The sequence below is a fragment of the Camelus ferus genome, chromosome 22 (genome assembly GCF_009834535.1).
Source record: "Camelus ferus isolate YT-003-E chromosome 22, BCGSAC_Cfer_1.0, whole genome shotgun sequence".
NCBI classification, from domain to species: domain Eukaryota; kingdom Metazoa; phylum Chordata; class Mammalia; order Artiodactyla; family Camelidae; genus Camelus; species Camelus ferus.
Genome location: NC_045717.1, coordinates 5,117,380 through 5,137,953, shown reverse-complemented (window position 1 = coordinate 5,137,953; position 20,574 = coordinate 5,117,380). Strand labels below are relative to the sequence as shown.

The following is a 20,574-nucleotide window of genomic DNA, read 5'->3' as shown; positions in this document are numbered from 1 at the left end:
CCCAAATGTCAGCAGTGCTGAGGCTGAGAAGCTCTGCCCTGGTGTTTTCCCCGCTCCCCAGGCTGTTTCGTGCTCTTCCTCCTCGCCCACGCCATTCTTTCCGCCCCAAATGCCCTTCCTGCTCCTTTGCCTGCTTGATAAGCCAGTGCCCATCTTCCTCAACCCAACTCAGCTGGCTGCTCTCCTGGACTCCTTCCCTGACCATCTGTAATTACAGCTAAGTTTACACTTACTTCCCCTGGGAAGGGACTCCCTCCCTCAATCACTCACTCACTCATCCAGCGTGTCTCGTTGGGCACCTTCTGTGTGCCAGGCGCTGCGTGAGGCTGTGCGTGTGCAGCCATGAAGAGTCAGGCGTGGCCACTGCTTTCATGGAGCAATGGGGAAGAGGGACTTCAAACAAGCCAGCGCAGGTGTAGGGGTTCAGAGATGCAAGTTGCAAGAAGGGCTATTAAGGAGAAACTAAGATGCTACATTGTAACAGAGGGTAAGACTCAAAGGGACCTACCGTGGAAGGGTGGCCAGGGGAGGTCCTTCTGAGGAAGGAGCCCTGGCTGGGAGCCGGAGGATAGGTTGGTAAGGAGAGTGGGGCAGCGGGCCCAGCGTGTGGACAGGCATTGAGGGAGCTGGAGGAACAGTCAGAAGGTCAGGCTGGCTGGGCACATGGGGTGAGCGGGAGAGACTTGGGAGATGAGGGGTGATGGGCACCAGTTCATGTGGGGCCTGGTGCATTTTTTCAAAAGGGGTTTAGAGAAGGGGAGTGCCAGGAGCAGATCTATTTTCAGAAGATCCTTCTGGCTGCTGTGGGCCACCCTAGGGACAAGAGATTCATGCTTGGTCTCCTGGTCCCTTCTTCCTCTTTCCTTCCAGTGCATCTTCCAGATTAGGTTTCCCCCAAACAGAGGCTACTGAGTCTCCTGCAGCACCACCCTCCCCCTGTGAGTGGTGAAAGAGGAGAGTGCAGGGCAGGAGATGAGCTAGCAGGCCACTGCCACACTCATGAAGGGGACGGGGTGGTGGGCACCGGGGCGGTGGCAGCAGAAATGGGGAGGCGGCTGGACTGATGTGGGCTCGGTGCTGGGGTGGGGCTGGGAGCTTTTCCCACCAGGCCTGAGAGTCCTGGCTCCGTCTCATCTTTGTAGCCTTAGTCCCGGCACACAGCGGGCAGCAGGAAACGCTGGCTGAACGAGCCACCCTGTCCCTTGCCTGGCACAAAGCTGGGCTTAGTCTCTCTGCCTGACGGGCAGGGAGATATACTTGAACCTGAGCAGTCTGGTAGCTCTCTCCAGGCCATGGGAACAAGCTCTTGAGAAGCTGGAACATTAGTCTATAGATACCAAATTCCAGCATGTGCCTTTGGTTTATCTAAGTAACCATGATAACCCAGATGTCCCCACAACCCTCTGTGAGGGTGCTGGCACTATCTCCATGCAGAAACAGGCTCAGAGAAGTGAAGTGCTGTCCTGGGACACACCAAAAGAGAACAGTGCAGCCGAGATCTGCATGTACATGTGCTGGGAAGTGCCAGCTAAGGGACGGCCGGCCCGCAGAAAACAAGCCACAGACAGGCACGGCCCCACCTTGGCAAAGCCCCAGACGAATCACGTATTCAGCGAGCCAGCTGCCAGGTCCTGGGCAACCGTTCTTTCCCTCCCTACTGATGACTAAGTCTTTGCACGTCCTAGGGGAGGTTGGCTCACCTGCTCGTGGGAGGAAAGGAATGCAGACACTAAGAGATCAATTATTGATGATTGGCACACTTTGAATTTTTTTGTAATAGACTACATGCACTTTGTAGTCCTAGAGACTTGGGTTCAAATTGCGGCTATTTACTTACTGTGTGGCTTTAGGCAAGTTGCTTGGCATCACTGAGGTTTTTTTTTTTTTGTAATGTGTGCATAATATCTACCTAACAGGGTTACTGTGAGGAAAAAATGAGAATTGTCTAACAGCACCAAGACAATGCTCACTGATAGAGTTTCCTTTCTTTCAAAGGACATTCAGAATATTTCTCCCAAAGGTGATGTTTTTGGAGGATGACTGTAAATGTGAAACATACTGAGAAGGATGGGGTTTCAAGGGTGGGGGTGTAGGGGTCCACCAGGAAGGACCTCGAAGGATGCTGGGCAAAGGAGATGCTTCTCCTGTCACTGAGTCCTGTTGCCTTCTTGGTTTTTCTTGTGGCTTCGCCAGAGGGTTTCTCTTTCTCCCGGATACCCAAGATCAGAGAGCCGTCAGCCTTTCCCCGGGGAGGACACAATGCACATCTCTGCGGATTCCAGGCTCTCAGGGCCCCCTTGTTCTGCTCTCCAGAAACTCTCGAGAGACAGATTATAAATCACCCTGAACTGGGGCAAAGGCTCTAGGTGATTCCAGCAAAATAGACAGAAAATTACCAATAAGCATATTACAATTTCTTTATAGTTTAAAAATATAATTTTAAATGAAACATAATTTTTTACCTATCGGATTGGCAAAAATTTTTTTTGATAATGCCTAGTGTTGCTAATACTGAGGAAAAAGCAGATCTCATTACACTCTGGTTGGTTACATGATTTGATTTGTTTTTTAAGAGGGCATTTGGACATGGTTTATAAAATTTAAGCTGTGTATCCCATTTGATTGGTATGCTTGCTACTGGCAGGAGTTTATCCTCTGAGTATATTTTTTTCAAGTATGCAAAGGCATATACATATGTATATATGTGTATATACAGGTATATAGTGGGAACAACTGGAATGTTCCGTGAGATTGGAGTGGTTAAGTAAACGCTGGTGCATGGTTGTGGAACAGTAAGTGATTATTACGAGGACGGGGCAGACTTCTTTGTGCCTGTGCTAATGTGGGAAAAGCAACAGACACATTACTCCGTTAAAACAGCTTTAAAGAGCATGATATGGAGTGACCCCACGTGTGGAAACGTGTGTATGCTTCACTATAATTCATAAGACAGGTTTGAAAAGACACACAAGAAACGGTTCAATGGTTAGGGAGTATAGATGGGGTGGTTGGGGCCCGTTTGAAGACTTTTACTCTAAAGTTTTCATACTTTTTTTTTTTTTTCACATGAGCATGAATCAAATTTCCTATTTTTTAAAAAAAATCACCTCCATTTCCCCGATGGTAAAACAGCCTCGGGGAGCTGAAATGACTTACTGGCTCACGTTCACATGCGGAGGGACCGCTGTGGAGCGAGCCAGTGCCCCTGCAGGTGGAGGGGGGCCTGGGGAGACGCACATGCATTGGAGCAATGCAGTTTGACTTCGAATCCTAACTCTGCCACCTACTTGCTGTGTGATCCTGGGCCAGTTTATTAACCACTCTGTCCCTTTGTCTTCTTGTTGTTAAGAGGACAATAACATCTTCCTCTAAGAATTGTTTCAGGGATGATATGAGAAAATACACGCCGACTGTTTATCACCGCGCCCGGCACAGAGATGTTTAATGTGAGGTTGTTATTATGGTGGTGGTTGTTATCATTATCAATTCAGTCCCAGAATCAGGATTTTTTTTCCTGTGGGATGCACAGGGGCTGGCCCCAGGCCGCAAGAAGGGTTGGGCAGTGCGCTGGCCTGGGTCCCTGCACTGGAGAGGACAGGGCTGAGTGGCCGAGCTGTGGGCCTCACTGTGGTGACTCCAGCCGGGGCAGCTAGCCTCTGCTGGGAGTGGAAGGCCCGGGAAGTCCCTGAAGAACCCTGTGGAGAGCCCCTCATCTTGCCCAGGTCTGTGCCTTGCCGCAGAGTTGGAGAGGCACAGACTTAGTGGGCTGGCTGGTCATTTAAGGCCATACTGGCCAACCTTCTGTTCTGCCCCGAGAAAACAGAGGCCCAGCAAGGAAAAGAGACTTGATCCCACAGGCAGAGCCCCGCACTCGGAGTCAGCAGGTCTACACTACAGTCCTGCTTCTGATGCAGCCTTGCTGTGTGGCCCGCAGCAAACCCCTTCCCCTTTCTGGGGTTCCCCGCCCCCATCTATGAACTGCTGCGATTGGACAACACTGCCACTAACGTGCTTTGAGCACCGACATTTTACCTTGTGTTCTGGGCCCTGTTTTAAACTTTGAGGGCCCAGGGAAAGACTCAGACTCAAAGAGTTGGTGCATGGGTTGAGGAGTGAGGGAGAAAATGGGAGAAGGCTCCCAGCTGGGTTCTCAGGCCAGCCTCACCTGGTCACTTTAGACGTGGGATTCACCCGTTTGTTCATCCAGTCACATTTACGCAGCCTCAGGTGCCACAGGATCAGAGCTTGAGCCCTGCAGTCCTTGAATGATGACAACCTTTCCAGTGGCACCTGGATCTGAGCCGGAAGCCCAGGTCCAAGCCTTGCCTCTGCCTCTTAGTGGTTATATGAGGTTGCGAAGGGCATTTCTGCTCCCCGAGACTCAGGTTCCTCATCTGTAAAATGGGGACAATCAGCCCTCCCTCAGAGTGCTGAGAGGATTTGCTGAGATAGAGGATGTAAAGCTTTCAGCACAGTGCCAGGCCCACAGAGGGTACTTGTAAAAAAAAATGTGATGGATGGAAAAGAGCATGTTGTTCTTGAATTTGATAACCAGCTTGACCACCTACTAGTCACGTGATCATCGGCAAGTGACTGAACTCTCTGGGGCGAAATTTCCTTGTCTGAAAAGTGGGAAAAATAAAGATTTTACAAGAGAGATGTGAAGGTTGGTGAGAATGCTGCCAGGGGGGTTATGAGAATCAACTGAGTGCGCCTCAGTAGGGCCCATAGCACAGTGTCTGGCACACAGTAGGTGCTCAGTGGTTTGCTGTTCATTATTCCTGCTCGGAAATTCTCTCTCTGCTGCAGGCGTGAGCTGGAGGGTGCAGCTTCTATCTATTTTCGGCCTGTGTAGGTCCAGCTCATAAAAATACAGTCATGCTCCCCGTCAGCGCTTCTGGACTTTTATTTATTGTTTCTGCCAATCCTGGGGCCTCTCCATGTGGGAACCTCTTCATTATTGATAATCCTGGGAAGTAGTATTTTAAATTTTTATGATCTGTACTTTGCGCCATCTGAACCACCATGTATTATCTGGCCTTGCCGGCGAAGGGGGAAATATATCCAGACGAGGGGTCCTTTCAGGATGAATAATTTATCTCATTTTCACAATGCCAATTATGTTAAATTGTGTTCTTCATATCAGCGGCCAGCAGGACAATGGGGACTGACATATAAATATGAAAAGAAAACAAATTAATTTCTTTGCCCAAATCTACAATGATATTTGAAAGCCTGGAATTTCATCCTTCTAAGTACCTCTGAAACCCCACTTTTAATAATGACAAGAGTAGAAAGAATTTTTCCTCCCCTCTCTCCTCCTTGTCCTCCCATTTCTGTTATTAATCAAGTTGCTCAGGGCTCCTTTTTTTTTTTTCAACTGTAGAAAATAAAGCCTTTCTTTGCAAATGTGTTTTCTCTTCTCTCTCTTGCTTTGCTTATGCAAGCTTGATTAGACTTGATTCCTCCAAGGTACAGTTAATAATGATTGGCTAACATTTCTTATGCTTTCCCATTCATAATACTGAAAAAAGTGACTGTTACTCTATCTCCCTTTATAGAAGGGAACTGTTTCTGGCTCCAGTCCTCAGGAACAGCACACCATTCGTCATGGCATGCCCAATAGCTGGTAGATTCCAGTAACTGGAGGGCTGGATCTTTCCTGCTCTCTCCCATCTCTGCCTTGTATCGTCACGGTGGCAGAGGCTTCTCCTCTGCCTGTAATGCATGCCTGGAAAGCCATTCTCTGGCTTATAATCCTTCCTCAGCTCCTCACTGCCCTCAAGTTCACCTTCAGGATGCTAGCTGTGGCATTCAGAGCTTCTGTCTGCCCCTCACTTCACCTGCTCTCTTCTCTGGTTGCTGAAAACCACCTCTCTGTGGTTCTCCCAGGTCCAGCCTCCTGGGTGTCTTCTGAATGTTTGCTTTTATATGAAGCTCTCTCAGTCCAGAAGGCTCTTGTCTGTGTATTTGGGGAGGCAAGAGTGGAGACAAGGAAGCTGGTCAGAGCCAAAGTGCACACAGTGCTGTGGATTAGGCTGGTGGTAGTGTAACAAATGGGTTTATTTGAGATACATTTTTGAGGAAACAGGAACTGGTGATGGAATGGATTTGGAGACAGAAGGGAAGGGAGGGATCATGGGAGATTCCTGTGTATGACTTGACATGAGCCATGGCATGGATCATGCTAACGTTTTCTTAGCTGGGGATTACATGGGAAAGGTGGTTGGAAAACCCAAGAGCTTCGCTGTGGCCATGGTAAATTTAGGTGTGTCCATCCAAGGGCAAAAGTCCAGGGAGGTAATCTGAGTGCAGAGCGGGGTCCAAAATGGGAGATGTAAACTTGAGAGCTATGAGAATAAAAATTGGAAGTGATGGGGCTGAGAACACTCAGGTGGGACCTGTAGGAAGGAAGAGTGCCCATGACCTAGCCCTGAGGGATTCTAACACCGAGAGGTCAGGCAGAGGGGGAGGAAGAGGAAACGGAGGCCGCCTGGTCAGTGAGCAGGGAGAGGACCGTGGACCCGGGAGGAGGACCTTTAAGGAGGAGTGAGTGAGGAGCACACCTGTCAGATGCTACTCAGAGGTCAAAGGAGACAAGGCAGATGGGCAGAGACCTGCTTTTGACGTGGAGATGGGGTTCTAACAAGCTAATACTTCCTTAGGGGCAAAGGTAAACTGTTACCCGGGTTGCCTTGGGAGAAAATGTCACTTAGCTAAAGAGGGAAGCAGAGGACAGAGGACGGACAAGGGGTCAGGTACCCACCTGTCTGCTGGCCTGTGTTAGAACTCGGTGGTTGGGGGTGTGTGCGGAAGCCCAAAGAAGGGTTTTCATTAGAAAGTCACTCAGGGCGTAAGTGACATCTCAGAGGGGTTCAGGGCGAAGCAGGACATGGATCTGAAGAAGGGCTCTGACCACAGCTCTGCCTGAACTCAGTGCCCCTTCTGTTACTGTGAACGGTAAATGGGATGTTAAAAAAGAGATGTATCTATAACGTATAAATTACATATACGTCATATGTTGACACAAGTGAAGTCACACAAGATATTAAAAGAAATCTTTTTTGAGTCAGATTTCTTTAGTTCAGTGTGAAGTCTGTGGGACTCACCCATGCCCGTGTGGTGTTGCTATGTAGCGTTCCATTTTGCGAATAAATCACAGTTTGTCCGTTCTCCTGGTAACGGATATTCAGATTGTTCTCAGTTTGGGGCTATTATGGAAAAAGTGGCCTTGAACATTTTTGTGTGTGTCTTTTGGTGGACCCATCACTTTTTGAGGTGATTTTTTTGCCGATGCCAAGAAAAGCTATTGGTTTTGTTATTTAGTTTTTGGCCATCTTGCTAAATTCTAAGAGCTTTTCAGTTCATTTTTCTTGGAACACATTTGTATCAGATAGAAAGCTTTTCACCTCAAGTACCAGAAAACCCAACCCAAATTGGATTAAGGCCCAAAGAGTATATATTTGCCCCCATGACTGCAGGGTCCAGCGTGGGCCTGGCTTCAGGCAAGGCGTGATCCAGAGGGTAGGATGTCATCAAGATGTCTCATCTCCGTTTCTCTGAGTTCCTCCTGGCTCTGCCCCCTTTTGTACACCACCTCTGACCTCATCCTGGCTCCTCCTCATAGTAGCAGCAATCTCTCCAGCAGTTTCAGAACTAAGTCCTCACCACCCCATCCAGAGGACGGGCACGCTCTTTGGGGAACCCTCAGAAAGAGCAAAGAGGCTTCTTCCCCAAAGTCCCCGGTCAGTATTGCCTCATATCTCATTGATCCAAATTGGGTAACTTGCCCATCTCAGAGCCAGTCAAGTTCTGTGACCAATAGAAGAGCACGCTCTGATGGGCTCGCACCTAATTAGGGACCAGCCCTGCCATCCAGGGAGGCATCACTTCTGCCAAACGACGCGGCTGCCACCTGGGACAGGGGCGAGTTCCTGAAAGGAATACTGGGGGGCTTTTGATTGAAAAAGGAAGTAGCTGCTAGAGAAGCAACAACAAAATATTTATTATGACAATGAGAATGCTATTACCTGTAGTGGTCATTCATTGTCTCGTCCCAACAGTAACGTTTGCTTAGTTCTGTCTCCTGCCTCAGCATGTTGGCTACTGCGTGGGGCCTTTTAAATCTACGTGGAGTGGTGTTCATAGTTTAGAGCTCTTTGAGAAGCTTTGGGAAAGATGTTTGTAAACATAGAGGGGCAGAGGGAAAGGCTAAGAAGCAAATGTTTCTTAACATTCAATGTGGGAATGCCTGAGACCAGTCTGATGGCTAAGGACCTAGAAACGAGGCGATCAGGCTAAGAGGTGGTTGAGAAGGACGTGGCGTGGTGGAAGGCACATTCGTTTTCTGTTGCTTTGTAACAAATTACCAAAATTTTAGTGGCTCAAAACAGCACAATTTTATTATCTCACAGTTTTATAGGTCAGAAGTCCAAGCGCAGTTTAAATGGGTTCTCGGCTCAGGGTCTCACGGGTCTGAAATCAAGGTGTCAGCTGGGCTGTATTCTCATCTGGTGCTTGGGGTCCTTCTCCAAGCGCGTTCATGTTCTTGGCAGAATTCAGTTCCTTGTGGTTGTAGGACTGAAGTCCCGTCCCCCCCCACCTTTTTTGTTTTTTGGAGTGATCGGGGTTGTTGACCAGGGTCATTTTCAGCTCCCAGAGGCCACCCTCAGCTTCATGGCCCTCCCACAATATGTTGACTTACTTCTTCAAGGCTAGCAGGAGAATCTCTCTCCCGTCTGCTGTGATGGAGTGTTATATAGCGTAATGTACTCAGGGGAGTGACTGTGCCTTCATAGTCACAGGTCCTGTTCACAGCCTTGATGGAGGAGATGACACAGTGCATGTACAGGGGGGTGGGGATGGTGTGGGAAGCTTGGGGACCATCATAGAATGCTGTCTGCCATAAAAGGCAAAGGGAATTATTGCCCCAAGGCTTATGGGTCACAAGGCCCATGATCAGGGAATTCACTACTTAGATTAGAAATAGATTCTGAGATATATTATAATGTACTTACATTTACACATACACATCAGATATATGCGCACATACAACACGGGGAATTAGGAGAAGAAATTATAATTTCCAGTTTGTGAATATTTCTAAAAATATGGATTCAGGGAAATGATCAGACATTGAAGTTTTCTATATGCTTCATAACCTGCCAGTTGATCTAGTAATATCCCCAATTTTTTTTTAATTGAAGTACAGTCAGTTACAGTGTGTCAATTTCTGGTGTGCAGCCCAATGTCCCAGTCATGCATATACATACATATATTTGTTTTCATATTTTTTTTTATTAAAGGTTATTGCAATACACTAAACATAGTTCCCTGTGCTATTCAGAAGGAACTTTTGTTTTTTGGTAGGAAGGGATAAATTTGGGGGTTTGAGATTTACAAATGTTAGCTGCTATATATAAAAATAGATTTTAAAAAATTTCTTCTTCCAAATATTCTTAATCATTAGAAGTTGCAGAATGTATTTTGAGTTCACAAAGCACCTGCACATATGTTATGTCATTTGGCCCTTCCGAGAACATTGTGAGTTCCTAATAATAGGAACACCTAGCCTACGAGCTGTGCTTTTTTTAGCCTTTGCTCTTATAATTTATATGCTTTCATTTCTCACTTACACATTGAAGTTCATGTGACACCAAAACAGCAAAGCACGTAGACTATATGCTGTTTCACACTTTTGTTTCTTTAACCATGTGGTTCACTTTATAGAAAGTGTCTTACCTTGGCTTGTTCACCCAGGAAACTTCTATTCACTCTTCAAATCCCTTCCCCACTTTTTTCAGACCAAGCTTGAACAGCTTTATTCTTGAGAAGTCCATGTGTTGCTCTTGAAGGGCTGGGTAGGGAGAACCCGCAGGCTGACAGGTGCAAGCCAGGCCCAGTTCCACATCTGCTCAGACATCTATGCAGGAACATCTGGCAGCACCCAGAGGCAACGTTCAAAAAAGCAGTTGCTATTGAATGAATCTTGAGTGCTTAACTTGAATTAACGCGTTTAAGCCTGCCAACAACCCAACCAGGGAGTTATAGTTATTTACCCATTTAATAGATGAGAAAACCGAGACACGGAAGGCTTAGTGCTGGAGCACATTCCTTTATCTCCCTACGATACGGACAGTATTGGTATCTGCCCCACAGCACAGAATTAAGTGAGATAATGCATGTCGAGTGCTCAGTGTCTGCTGTATAGTAAATTTTCAAAGCATGAGGGTCATTTTGATTTCTTGTGGCAAAGGGACATCTGCTTTCCTATTCTTTGGGACAGGAGGTAGGAAAAAAGTAAGAAGACCAGAACATTCTCCTACTGCACTCCTCCCAAAAGCCCTCATCCTCCTTTGGCTGTATCATTTCTTTGTTTGGCTCACTTTTTGCTGTTTAGGGGAGCAGGCTACAAAGGTGGGTGGAGCGCAACAGCGAATTTACACCTGCAGCTGAGTTTAGATGTCAGAGGGGGAGAGGTGTTCTATGTGGGCTGGGCCTCCCTGGCCAGCATATGGAAGTGGCACACAGTAGATGTTCAACAGTAGTAGTTCCTTCCCTACCCTTCCCTTTTTTGAGCTGTATTTTGTCAATGGCGTGCCTCACAGACTTTAAAGAACATTCTTCATAGAAGAATTCTTACAGGAGTCAATATACTTGACTATTGTCTCTAGGAAAACATGATGAGTTTTTCAGTGAAAATTTGGTTAATGTGAGCTCTAATGAGACGGATGATCATGGTTAGAAGTTTGCTTTCTTTTAGCTGTGTGACGTTGGACAAGTGACTTGGCATCTCTGTGCTTCAGTTTCCCTTTCAGGAGAATGGAAATAGTAGTGGTATGTAGATGAAGTGCATGGAGAGCTTGATCTAGCTCTGACACATAAAAAATTATTCCCCAAATATTACCCATTATCATCTCATTTAACTCTCAAAACAACCTTGTTGAATAGGGGTTATGATTACTGTCCGTGTTTTACAGGTGAGGCCCTGAGGCTCAGACAGCCTCTGTGTTCCCCGTGACACTTTGCACTCAGAAGCAGTTGTTGTCTGTCAAGTTTCTTCTTTCTTCCACTTTGCCTACACAGTGGGATGGAGTTCCATAAATGTCTTGGCAGGTTGACAGCTTATCTTGAAAAGATATTAACCACCTCTGCAAAATATTCAGACTTCAGAAAAATAAGATGATACAGTAGTTTCAATAGATCTTTAGGTTTTTCTTTGCAGAAGTCCCTAAAGCAAATTGGAATTAAGCATGAACAAGATGTTCATTATAACCCGTTTATATAACCCCAACTAAACGTTCAGCAGTTGAGACTGGTTAGATTAACTGTGGTGTGTGCACAAAATGAAATATGCTACATCAAAAGGCAAGATGAAATCATATATTTGTCTACATGGAAAAAATGTTAGTGTAGTGTTGTGTGATAAAGGAAGAATGAAATACGAATCCCTTTCATAAAAATCTGTATTTGCATAAATAGCAAATATATATATACATAATACATGCATATAAAAACATCTGGAAAGGTGTGATCAAAACCATCACCTATGGTGGTTGTCTCTGTTAGAATAGGGAAGTATTACGGGTAATCTGAATTTTCTGTTTTCTTGTGTGTGTTTAAATATGAGGCTCTTTATTTTCTGATCTTTTATGCGATGCATAGTAACTTTTAGTTTCTACAGAAGAAAGAAGGAACAGAGAAGCGTTTCAAGCCTCTGCCTGTGCTAACAGTGCTGGTTGAACTTTTCAGGTGATTGTGAAGACAAGAACGGAGTATCAGCCCGAGCAGAAGAACAAAGGGAAGTTCCGCGTGCCGAAAATCGCCGAGTTCACGGTCAGTGTCTTGATGATGTAACAGGAAGACTGGGTCTGGGTCCCTGAGTCTAATCCAATAACAACAGCTCTGCCTCTTGAGGTTGAGTATTGCTCTCTCTCCCTGCTCCGAGATGTTTGGACAATTTGATCGTTGATAAGTGTCTCTCCTGTCTCCTTTTTCCTCCTGTCCCTGTCTCTCTGCCTTTCCATCAGCAGCTCCAGGAAAAGGGATGGAAGTGTATAAACTAAACTCACATTTTAGACAGCAGATGTTGCAACAAATACAAAAAAGACAAAAGGAAAGAGAGGTCGACTTTTTAGTAGTAAAAACCAGACGATTGGCTTTCTGTTTCTTGCCAGAGGGGTCACTAGGAGAACTGGTGAATGTATATCACTGTGTAAGCTGCATGAGGAGCCATGAAGCCTGCTCTGTGAGGAAGTAAGGAGGAACCTCAGGGAGGTACCTGGCGGAGGTCACTTGGGACTTTAGGTGGATGAGGTGAGCACAGCTTGTGCAAAGGCCCTGGGGCTGGAGGGAGCTTGGACTCAACATGGAATAAGTATAAGGGCAGTGAGGCTGGGCTCTAGGAGGGGCATGGGGAGCAGGCAGAGATGAAGCAAGAGAAGTGGGCAGAGGGCAGACAGTTCCAGGCCCTGTAGGCTTTTTGGGGTAATTGGGTTTTATGTTAGAAGCATGAAAGAAACCGCTAAGGGCTTCAAGAAGAGGAAGGACACGATTAAATTTGGTTTTTGAAAACAGCACACTTGTTTTTACATGACTGAGTGTAGTCGGCAAGAGGGGTATGGGGAGACTGTTGGGCTATTGCAATTATCCAAGTTAAAAACAAACAAACGACAGTAGTGGCTTAGAGGAGGATGGTGAGTGGATAGCAACCTGAAAGATATTTAGGAGGCAAAATCAACCAGGGAGGCAGTGGTTCTGTGGATGAATACTGGGGGAGCAGTCTGGCTGGGTTTGAGTCCTGTTTTCACCTTGAACCAGCCATGTGACCACAAGCAAGTCAGTAAACCTCATGTATCAAGTGGAGATAATAGAAGGTTACTGTCAGGATGAAGTGCAGAGTACATGCAACGCACTTGGATCTGTACATGATAAGTGCATGACTTAGATCGTGTAGCTATTTTGTGTCAGCTGCGGCTGGGGGCTTTGGAAGTGAAAACAGCCCTTGGCTGGTTACTGAGAAACAGAGTATGTACATGGATAAATATATTGGTCTGTTTCTGTCTCTATGTTTCTCTCTGCTAAATCTGTGTTAGAGCAGCTGGGTGTGTGAGCCTGGGACGGAATACGGCATCTCTGTGAACATCCCCCAGAACGTGGGATTTCCCTGGATGCTGACCCTCTCTTTGAGGGCAAGGATGGCTTTTATTTTTGGCCATAGCTTCAGTGTCTGACACACAGCATGGGCCCTGTGAGCGTGGACCTGGGCTGAACTGGATGCAGAGATCTGCAAGGACCAGCAGGGAGCTGCGAGGGGAGGGCGGGAGTATCTTGGTGCATAAGGTGTGGATGGGCTCCAGGCCAGGGAGTAAAGCTGACCTGCCCTCCTGCCAGCAGAGACCGTCAGAAATATGCCCAAATTCACACACAAGAATGTCTATTGCAGTGTGGTTTATAAGATCAAAGTATTGGAAACAGTGCTAGATTTTCAACAACTTTCTCATGATTCCACAAATCAGACCACATGCATTTAACAGTTTTTTTAAGAAGCACTTATTGGGGAAGAGTATTTAGTTTACTTCAAATTTTGGGTTTAAGAGGTATTTGCATCTTCCTTATTACTTTCCCAATTTTACACGAGCATGAATTGTTCCAATAATCGGAAAACAATGAGAACTATTTTAAAAATTTGCTCTTTTTATTTATCAAATAGAGTGTTACGGTTTTTGACAGTATTATTGCATAGTTGGCAGTCATTTTAAATGATGGTTATGAAAGACATGCAATAATTTGGGCAAATGCTTCACAGAGGAGGTTGAGTGAAAAAAGCAGAGCTGAAAATTGTATGTTTTGTGTGACTGGAACTATGGAAAAAAGCCACAGGTTTACAGGGGAAAAAGGATATGGAAAGAAATGTCTCAGAATGTCATCTGTGGCTGTGCTATCAGCGGTGGTGTTGGCTTATGTTTGTTTTTTTTTTTTCCCCTCTCTCTTCTTTGGCAACTTTTGGTGACATGGCTATTTTATCATATTTAATGAGCCCCTGAGAAGCTAAGCTAATCCCCTAATTTTTTCAGGGGCAATTATGGCCCAGAGCAGTGATGTGACCTGCTCACCCAGCTAGCAAGTGGCAGAGCCAGGCTGAGAGGCGGCCCCCGCCTTTCTGTTCATCCACGCTGCCTGCAGTAGGTAACTAGCGGTTAGAACAGAAGTGAGTCAGGGTGCGGGGACTGTGGAACCCTCCCGCCCCAACACAGGCTGACTCAGTTCTGGGTGTTGGGAAGAAAGGGTCTTGGGGTTCGGGGGCAGCCTGTCTGTCAGCCCTGACTGTCAGGTGTGGGCGGAGGGCCCTGCTACTTGGAGCAGAAAGGGAGGAATGCAGCAAATGTGTTTGCTTTTGTAGAGCTGTGAGCGTTCAGTTAGCCTGGCTTTTCATTTCCTTAAAGAGAGCTCCCCCTGGGCCGCGTGGAGGATGCACGGGGGAGAAGGTGGATGTAGCCGCGTAGGCAAGAGGCGGCGATGGCGATTAAGACGAGCCCGAGGGTCTGAGCCGTCAGCTGCAGCTGGACTCAGTGGTCCAGGTGGGCTGGCACCAAGGTGGAATTTACAGGACTGGTTCCTGGTTGGAGGAGGTGGCGTCAGGGGGCTCCTCGGTGTTCGGCTTGGCTGACTGAGCCACGGGGATGCCGTTCACTGAGGTAGGGGGCAGGGGGACTGGGCTGCAGGAGACGCATTGAGTGCTAGGTGCCTGGGGACCATGGGGGCAGATAGGGGAGAAGGCAGTCTGGTCACCTTTGGATGTAAGTGTTCTGGAGCAAAGGATGGAAATTTGGGCTAGAGAATCAGAACTAGAAGTCAGAGGACTCCCAGCTCATCTTACAGAGCCTGACGCCGGTCAACAGTGGCCGGGCTGCCCCTCCGGGATCCTGCCCACGGCAGAAGTCACCCCGGGCTCCCTCCCTCATTCCCACACCTTCGCGGGGGGAGGAACAGCTTGTGACCTCGCGTCTCAAATCTGACCCGGGGAGATCGGCTCATAACAATTATACTGTGAGGGAGAATGAGAGGAGAGAGCAGGGCCAGGAGAGATGAACTGAGAAAGAATGAGAGAATTGCGTGGAATTTTTGTTTTTGTTGTTTTCAACCATGAAAGCTCCTACAGTCATTGCCAAGGGCCTCAGAATTGAGAGACCATCCCTTAGGCTTCTCTGAGAAGATGGGAGCACGAAGACAGATGCCTCCTCCTTCTCTCTTAGTGCCGGGAGCTGGAGGTTCTCCCAAAGCTGATTTGCTGTGGAAGGTGGTGGCGCCACAGAGGGCACAGGTGTTTTGGAAGCTGCTGGTGCGTCCGGCCATGCTGTCACACCGGGATGTCCCCAGGCTCACCTGTGAGAAGGAACTGAGTCTCGCATTTGGAGGTGGTTTGGGCCACGCTGATGAAAGGTGTTCCAGGGAACAGCTGGACTTTGGGGCTAGAGGCGCCTGGGCAGCTCAGGTCACAGCCTGTCACCCCTCTGACCTCCTGATTCCTCATCGATGAACCGGGACATAGTCTTGAGATGACACATAGCGCCCCACGGCGCACTGTAGGTCTCAGTGAACAAGCATTTTTTTCTCTTCCTGTTCTTAGTCCTCGGTTCTTAGCTTCCTGCCTAATTAGCTGTATTTTGTCTGTTGGTTGAGAAAGACTTGGTCCTCCCTTTTCTGGCTTTCCTCCCCCTGGAATGTGACTGGGAAAACCGGGAGGAACTGTGCAAAGTGTAGCCAGTTCGATGTCACGGTCCACGGGTGGCCTCTGCAGTCATGGTGGGAACCATCTCTTTGCCTCCTGGGGAGTGCACGCAATGTTTTTCTGGCAGGCTACCTCTCAACACATCAGTTTTAACATAAGTAATCCTAGTACCTGTTAAAAAACGCCTTTATATCCACTTTTCGGGCTAACAGCAAGCTTGTGTACTCAGTACTATTATCCCATTTTACGGATGCTCAAAGAAGTGAGCTGTCTGCTGAGGCCACGCAGCGAGGATATGTCAGAACCAAACAAGAACCCAGCCCTGCGGCCCCACATCACTCCCTCTGCCACACCTCGATACCACCCTGCTGTGGTCCTTGCCAGGCTGTGGCCTGCCTGACTTCGTCCCTTCCTGCTCTTTGTGCCCTTTCTTCTTCATCTTTATCAGATTGGCTCTGGGCTGGGCTGAATGCCTGTTGCTGGGAGACACACAGATGCATAAGACAAAATCCTTGTTCTGGAGGCGCTTGAAAAAGTGTGGGTTAGACAAGGAATTCCCAGCCAGTTTCTTGGCTATACTGTCCCCGCAGGGTCACCTCCCCTGGGACGCTGCCCCTGATCTCCTGAGCTGGGTTTGGTGCCTCCTCGGGGCTCTGCAGCTCATACGGGTTCTTGAATGCTGCTGTCACTGGCTACTCCTGCATCTTCAGCCCCCTCCAGCCACTGGTCCCTGGAGGGTATGGTCACACTGGCCCACCTACATGTTCCCAGTTCTCAGCAGAGTGCCTGGCATAGAGCAGAGGGCCCCCATCTTTTGGCACCGCCTCAGTGTTCATCCTGAGTCAGGGTTCAGAAAATCTGACTCTAGTGGCTATGGCTTGGGCAAGCTCAGGTGGGAGGGTACAGAGGCGCATGGGGAAAGATCCTGGGGGTACCTGCAGACTAGACCCTGACAGCAGCCAGGGAAGAGAGTCCAGAATGGAAGGGATGCATTAGTGCAAAGGGACTGAAACTCACCATTCCCGTCAAGCAAACGGACACCAGAAAATAAAGCAGGTGGGGGAGAATTGGAAGTCAGAAGCTAGGAATTTTCAAAGGACTGGAGTCTGTGGGCTATTACCCAAAACAGGCAACAACAGCAAACCCACAAAACAAAAATGAAAACCCAGCTGAAGCTGCCAGGCCTACTAGCATGGGGTGTTGACTTTTCACTGTTTCATCCATTCGCTGATCCACTCAACTCTTTGGGCTTCTGCTCTGCTCCTGATCTGACCTGTGATTGGGACCTTCTGTAAGTTATCCCACTGAATGATTCCAGAAAAGCGGGCTGGAGAGACTGTCACCCCGCTTGCAGGTGAGGCAAACAGGCTCAGGGAGGCTGAGGATTTTCCTAAGTTCCTCGCCCAGAAGGCTGTGGGGCCAAGGTGTACCCCCAGCCCCTAAGCAGGGTGCTGTGGCTGGGTGTAAGGTGTTAGGGAAGCTGCCGCAGGGGGAGGGGGTGTCCGGCTGCACGTGAGCAGCTCCCGGGGGATGCCCTGAGCCAGCCTACCTGACAGCTGTTTCTTTTCCTTCTCCTCTTCCTCTTCACCCGGCCAAGGGTGGGAGTGTTGGCACTCTGTCTCAGGCCTGCACTCTGCTCCCTTGCACTTGGCAACAACACGGAAGGGACGCGGTGAAACGCCAGAACCCGTCTCCCCAGGGTGGGTGGCCACAGATAACAGCCGGCAGCGTCCAGGCCCCTCTCCCTCCTGAAAGTCTCTGGTAACTGTGCTTTCCTCCCTCATCTCTGTTTTCACTCATCTTCTCCGGGTCCAGCCTCCTTCTGGGTCTGTCTGTCCCTTTTCTCCTTTCCCCTCCTGCCCCGCCTTCTCATCTCCCCGAAGGAGGACCCTCCCTGATGCGCATGTCCCTGCAAGGCAGTGCCAACCTTCTCACCCTGCCACGGCTTCTGCTGCTCACCTGCCTCCTCCCACAGATGCCCTGACCTGCCCAAAGCCCTGGTCCTCCCCTCTCCACACCATACATTGCCTGCCTCCCTGTCTTTGTTCACACTGTCCCTTCCAGCTGGAATGTCTCTTCCACCTTCACCCCTGGGCAAGTTCCCTATTCATCCCTCTGCACCCAACTCAAATATCTCTGGTCTGTGTGGTCTTGTCTGTCCGCCCGAGTGCAGCCTGTCCTTCCTCCTCGGGATTCCCACCCCTGCTGCACAACCCTCCAGTTCCAGTGCTGGCAGCGGCAACTTACCTGCTGTGTCTCGCACTGACTTGGGGTGGGATGGCGTCTTTTGCATCTTTGCACCCCAAGAGCCTAGCCAGTGCCTGGCCGCCTGAGGCACCAAATGATGTCTTTAATAAATAAATTAAACAGGTGAATGAGCAAACAAAATAACCCTCTTGGCTGATGGAGAAACTCCACATTGATCAACACCAAAACCCTGGCTGCCTCATTTTCAGTATCTTTATTTAAAATCGGGGCCCTGTCTTCTTGCAATGACATACTCTCATAAATGTCTCCTTCCTGATGTCACATTCCCCAGGAGGGGAGACCTCATTTACAGCTTTGCCATTTGCTCCTACCAATTTTTCATCAAAACCCCAGGGGCTGCCTCCCATTGGTGGGACTCTAATATTTGCTGACAGCCGCAAATGGAGATAAGAAATTTTACTTTATTATCTGTTGTCTTGGTTTTTATTGCTCTCCTTTTTTTTTTTTTAATTTTGAGGAACATTTTAGGTAAGTTATTAAAAACACTGCCTGCTGGGTTAGGAGCAGAGTCATTATCTGGTGTGGAAAAAATTTGCATGTGAGTGTTTGGTGGAGAAAGGCTGCAATGGTATTTGATGTTCATTATTGCACTCCTAGCTAGAGTTTTATTGAAAATCAGATTAACGTGCGAATTTATGTTTATGGCTGTGTGCTTTCTCCTGCCCTGATGGAATTATACTATTACAGTGACCTTCAAAAACATATATTGTTATTGAGAATTGAAAAGCAATTTTTTTAACAAAACATTGTTTTTGTTTTTCATTTTTTTTTAAACAAAACATTTCCCTGGGAGAGAAAACAAAACATCTGTCTCAGGAGGGAAGTGCTCAGGGTTTGGATGGGGGGCTGGGTCACAGTGTCCACTCCAGTCACTGAAGGGCCTGATGACTGGGCTGTTTTATGGCCGGCTTCTCATTGTCATTGATTCAAACACTGATCAACACTCATGGATTCAAAAAATGAATGCTGCAATAAAGCAAGTCACTTGTTATTAGGTTTAGTGCAGAAGATTTCTAGAGTTTAGTGAATATTATTATTTCGTATGGGTCTCCAGTAGGCGTTGGCCGACTCAAAGTTTACACAGCAGTTGTTAAACTGTGGGAAGTCTGTATGCAACCATGGCGGTAGAATTTACACCAGAGTCCTGAGCAAATGCTACAAAGTGTGCATCGCCCCCATCCTGGCCTGCGGCGGTTGACCAGCACACTTCCGAGTGAAGGGCAATACAGAAGAGGGGTAATACATGGGGTGGGGATTTGACACCGTGGGTTTGTGTGAATTAAAGCAAGTCATTTCATCCCTCTGAATCTGTGTTTCTCAATCTGTAAAATGGGCTAATGCGATCTACATCATAGGCCTGGCGTGAGGACAAAATGGGGTAAGTTAACACCATCCCATGGTAGCTTGATTAGGTGACAGCAGGAAACCCTGCACATATGGGCAACTGGCTACATTAAACGGAACTGCAAAGCGGTTGCTAGAATACAAGATTGTTGCCTCCTCTCCCTGCTATTTGCCAAACATTAGGCCAGCTTTGGCCAGCTTTCCTTTGGCTCTTGTCTTCTTTCTCCTCTTTAAATACACTCTTTGGCCAAGTCCTGAATGCACTGATCCAAAAGGAAGAAGAGAAGCAAGAATTGCCCAAGGGGGAAATGCCATTTTCCTCTGGCTTGCTGTGTGGCTGGCCTCATGGTCCCGACCGTCGGCGGGAGGGTTAATCGCCTGACTTTCTTGCTCTCTGGGCCTCTGCTGCTGCAGTATGTGATTATTTCAAATGGGATTTAAGAGAAAAAAAAATTTTTATGATGTTTAAGCTCCTGAAACTGTCAGAGGAAGACAGGTCCCAACAAAGTGACTGTCTGTGCAGCTTCTCATGTCACCACCATGTTCTATAATTGTAAGAATGCTAGTCGTCATAGCAACTGCCGCACAGGCCCGGCTTCCTCCTGGAGATGCTGGCAAGCAGCTCAGCCCTGCGATCCCAGCCCTTGTGAGGGCATTCGGTTCTCCGAGGGCAGTCGGCTCTCACCTGGGCGACAATCGTGAAGCCCGTTCCAAGTCTCCACCACCCGAACTCAGTTTTACTACGCGCTCGGACAGACCTGGGTTCGAATGCTGGTTCTAGAACCCCCTGGATGTATGATCTCCGGCAAGTCCCCCCACTTCCATGAGCCTCAGTTTCCTCCTTAGTAAAACGGGAATGCCAGCGCCCCCTTCAGAGCGGGGTTGTAACGACTGTGTTCAGGATGTGACTGGCAGAGTGCCCGGTACATGGGAGCCCCTGATATATGTTAGCCATCTTCCCTTTTGCTTTTTCACTGTGAAGAAATGAAAAAAAAATGCTGAATTCGAGAAGGACGGATGTTTTAATAATCTTTTATTATTATTATTATTATTATTATTATTATTATTATTAATTTTGGTAGCATTTGTAACTAGAAAAACAACTTAGTAAATAGAATTCTAGACTGAATCGTGTGTATCAGGGAGAGAAGAGAGATGGAAAGAGAAGAGAGAGAGAAAATAAATGAATATTCAGCTAGAGGAAACGGACTTGATTTAAAATTCCTCCAACT

The 20,574-nt window shown here is 47.7% G+C and overlaps 1 protein-coding gene across 1 annotated transcript in view; it reads left to right on the top strand.

Annotated features, from left to right (window-relative positions):
- The window catches only part of NSG2 (neuronal vesicle trafficking associated 2), a 48,915-nt gene that overhangs the window by 5,312 nt on the left and 23,029 nt on the right, over window positions 1-20,574 (top strand). The window contains exon 3 of the mRNA XM_006183450.3: window positions 11,752-11,835. Within this exon, the coding sequence (XP_006183512.2) occupies window positions 11,752-11,835 (84 nt within the window). The remainder of the gene's footprint in view (window positions 1-11,751; window positions 11,836-20,574) is intronic.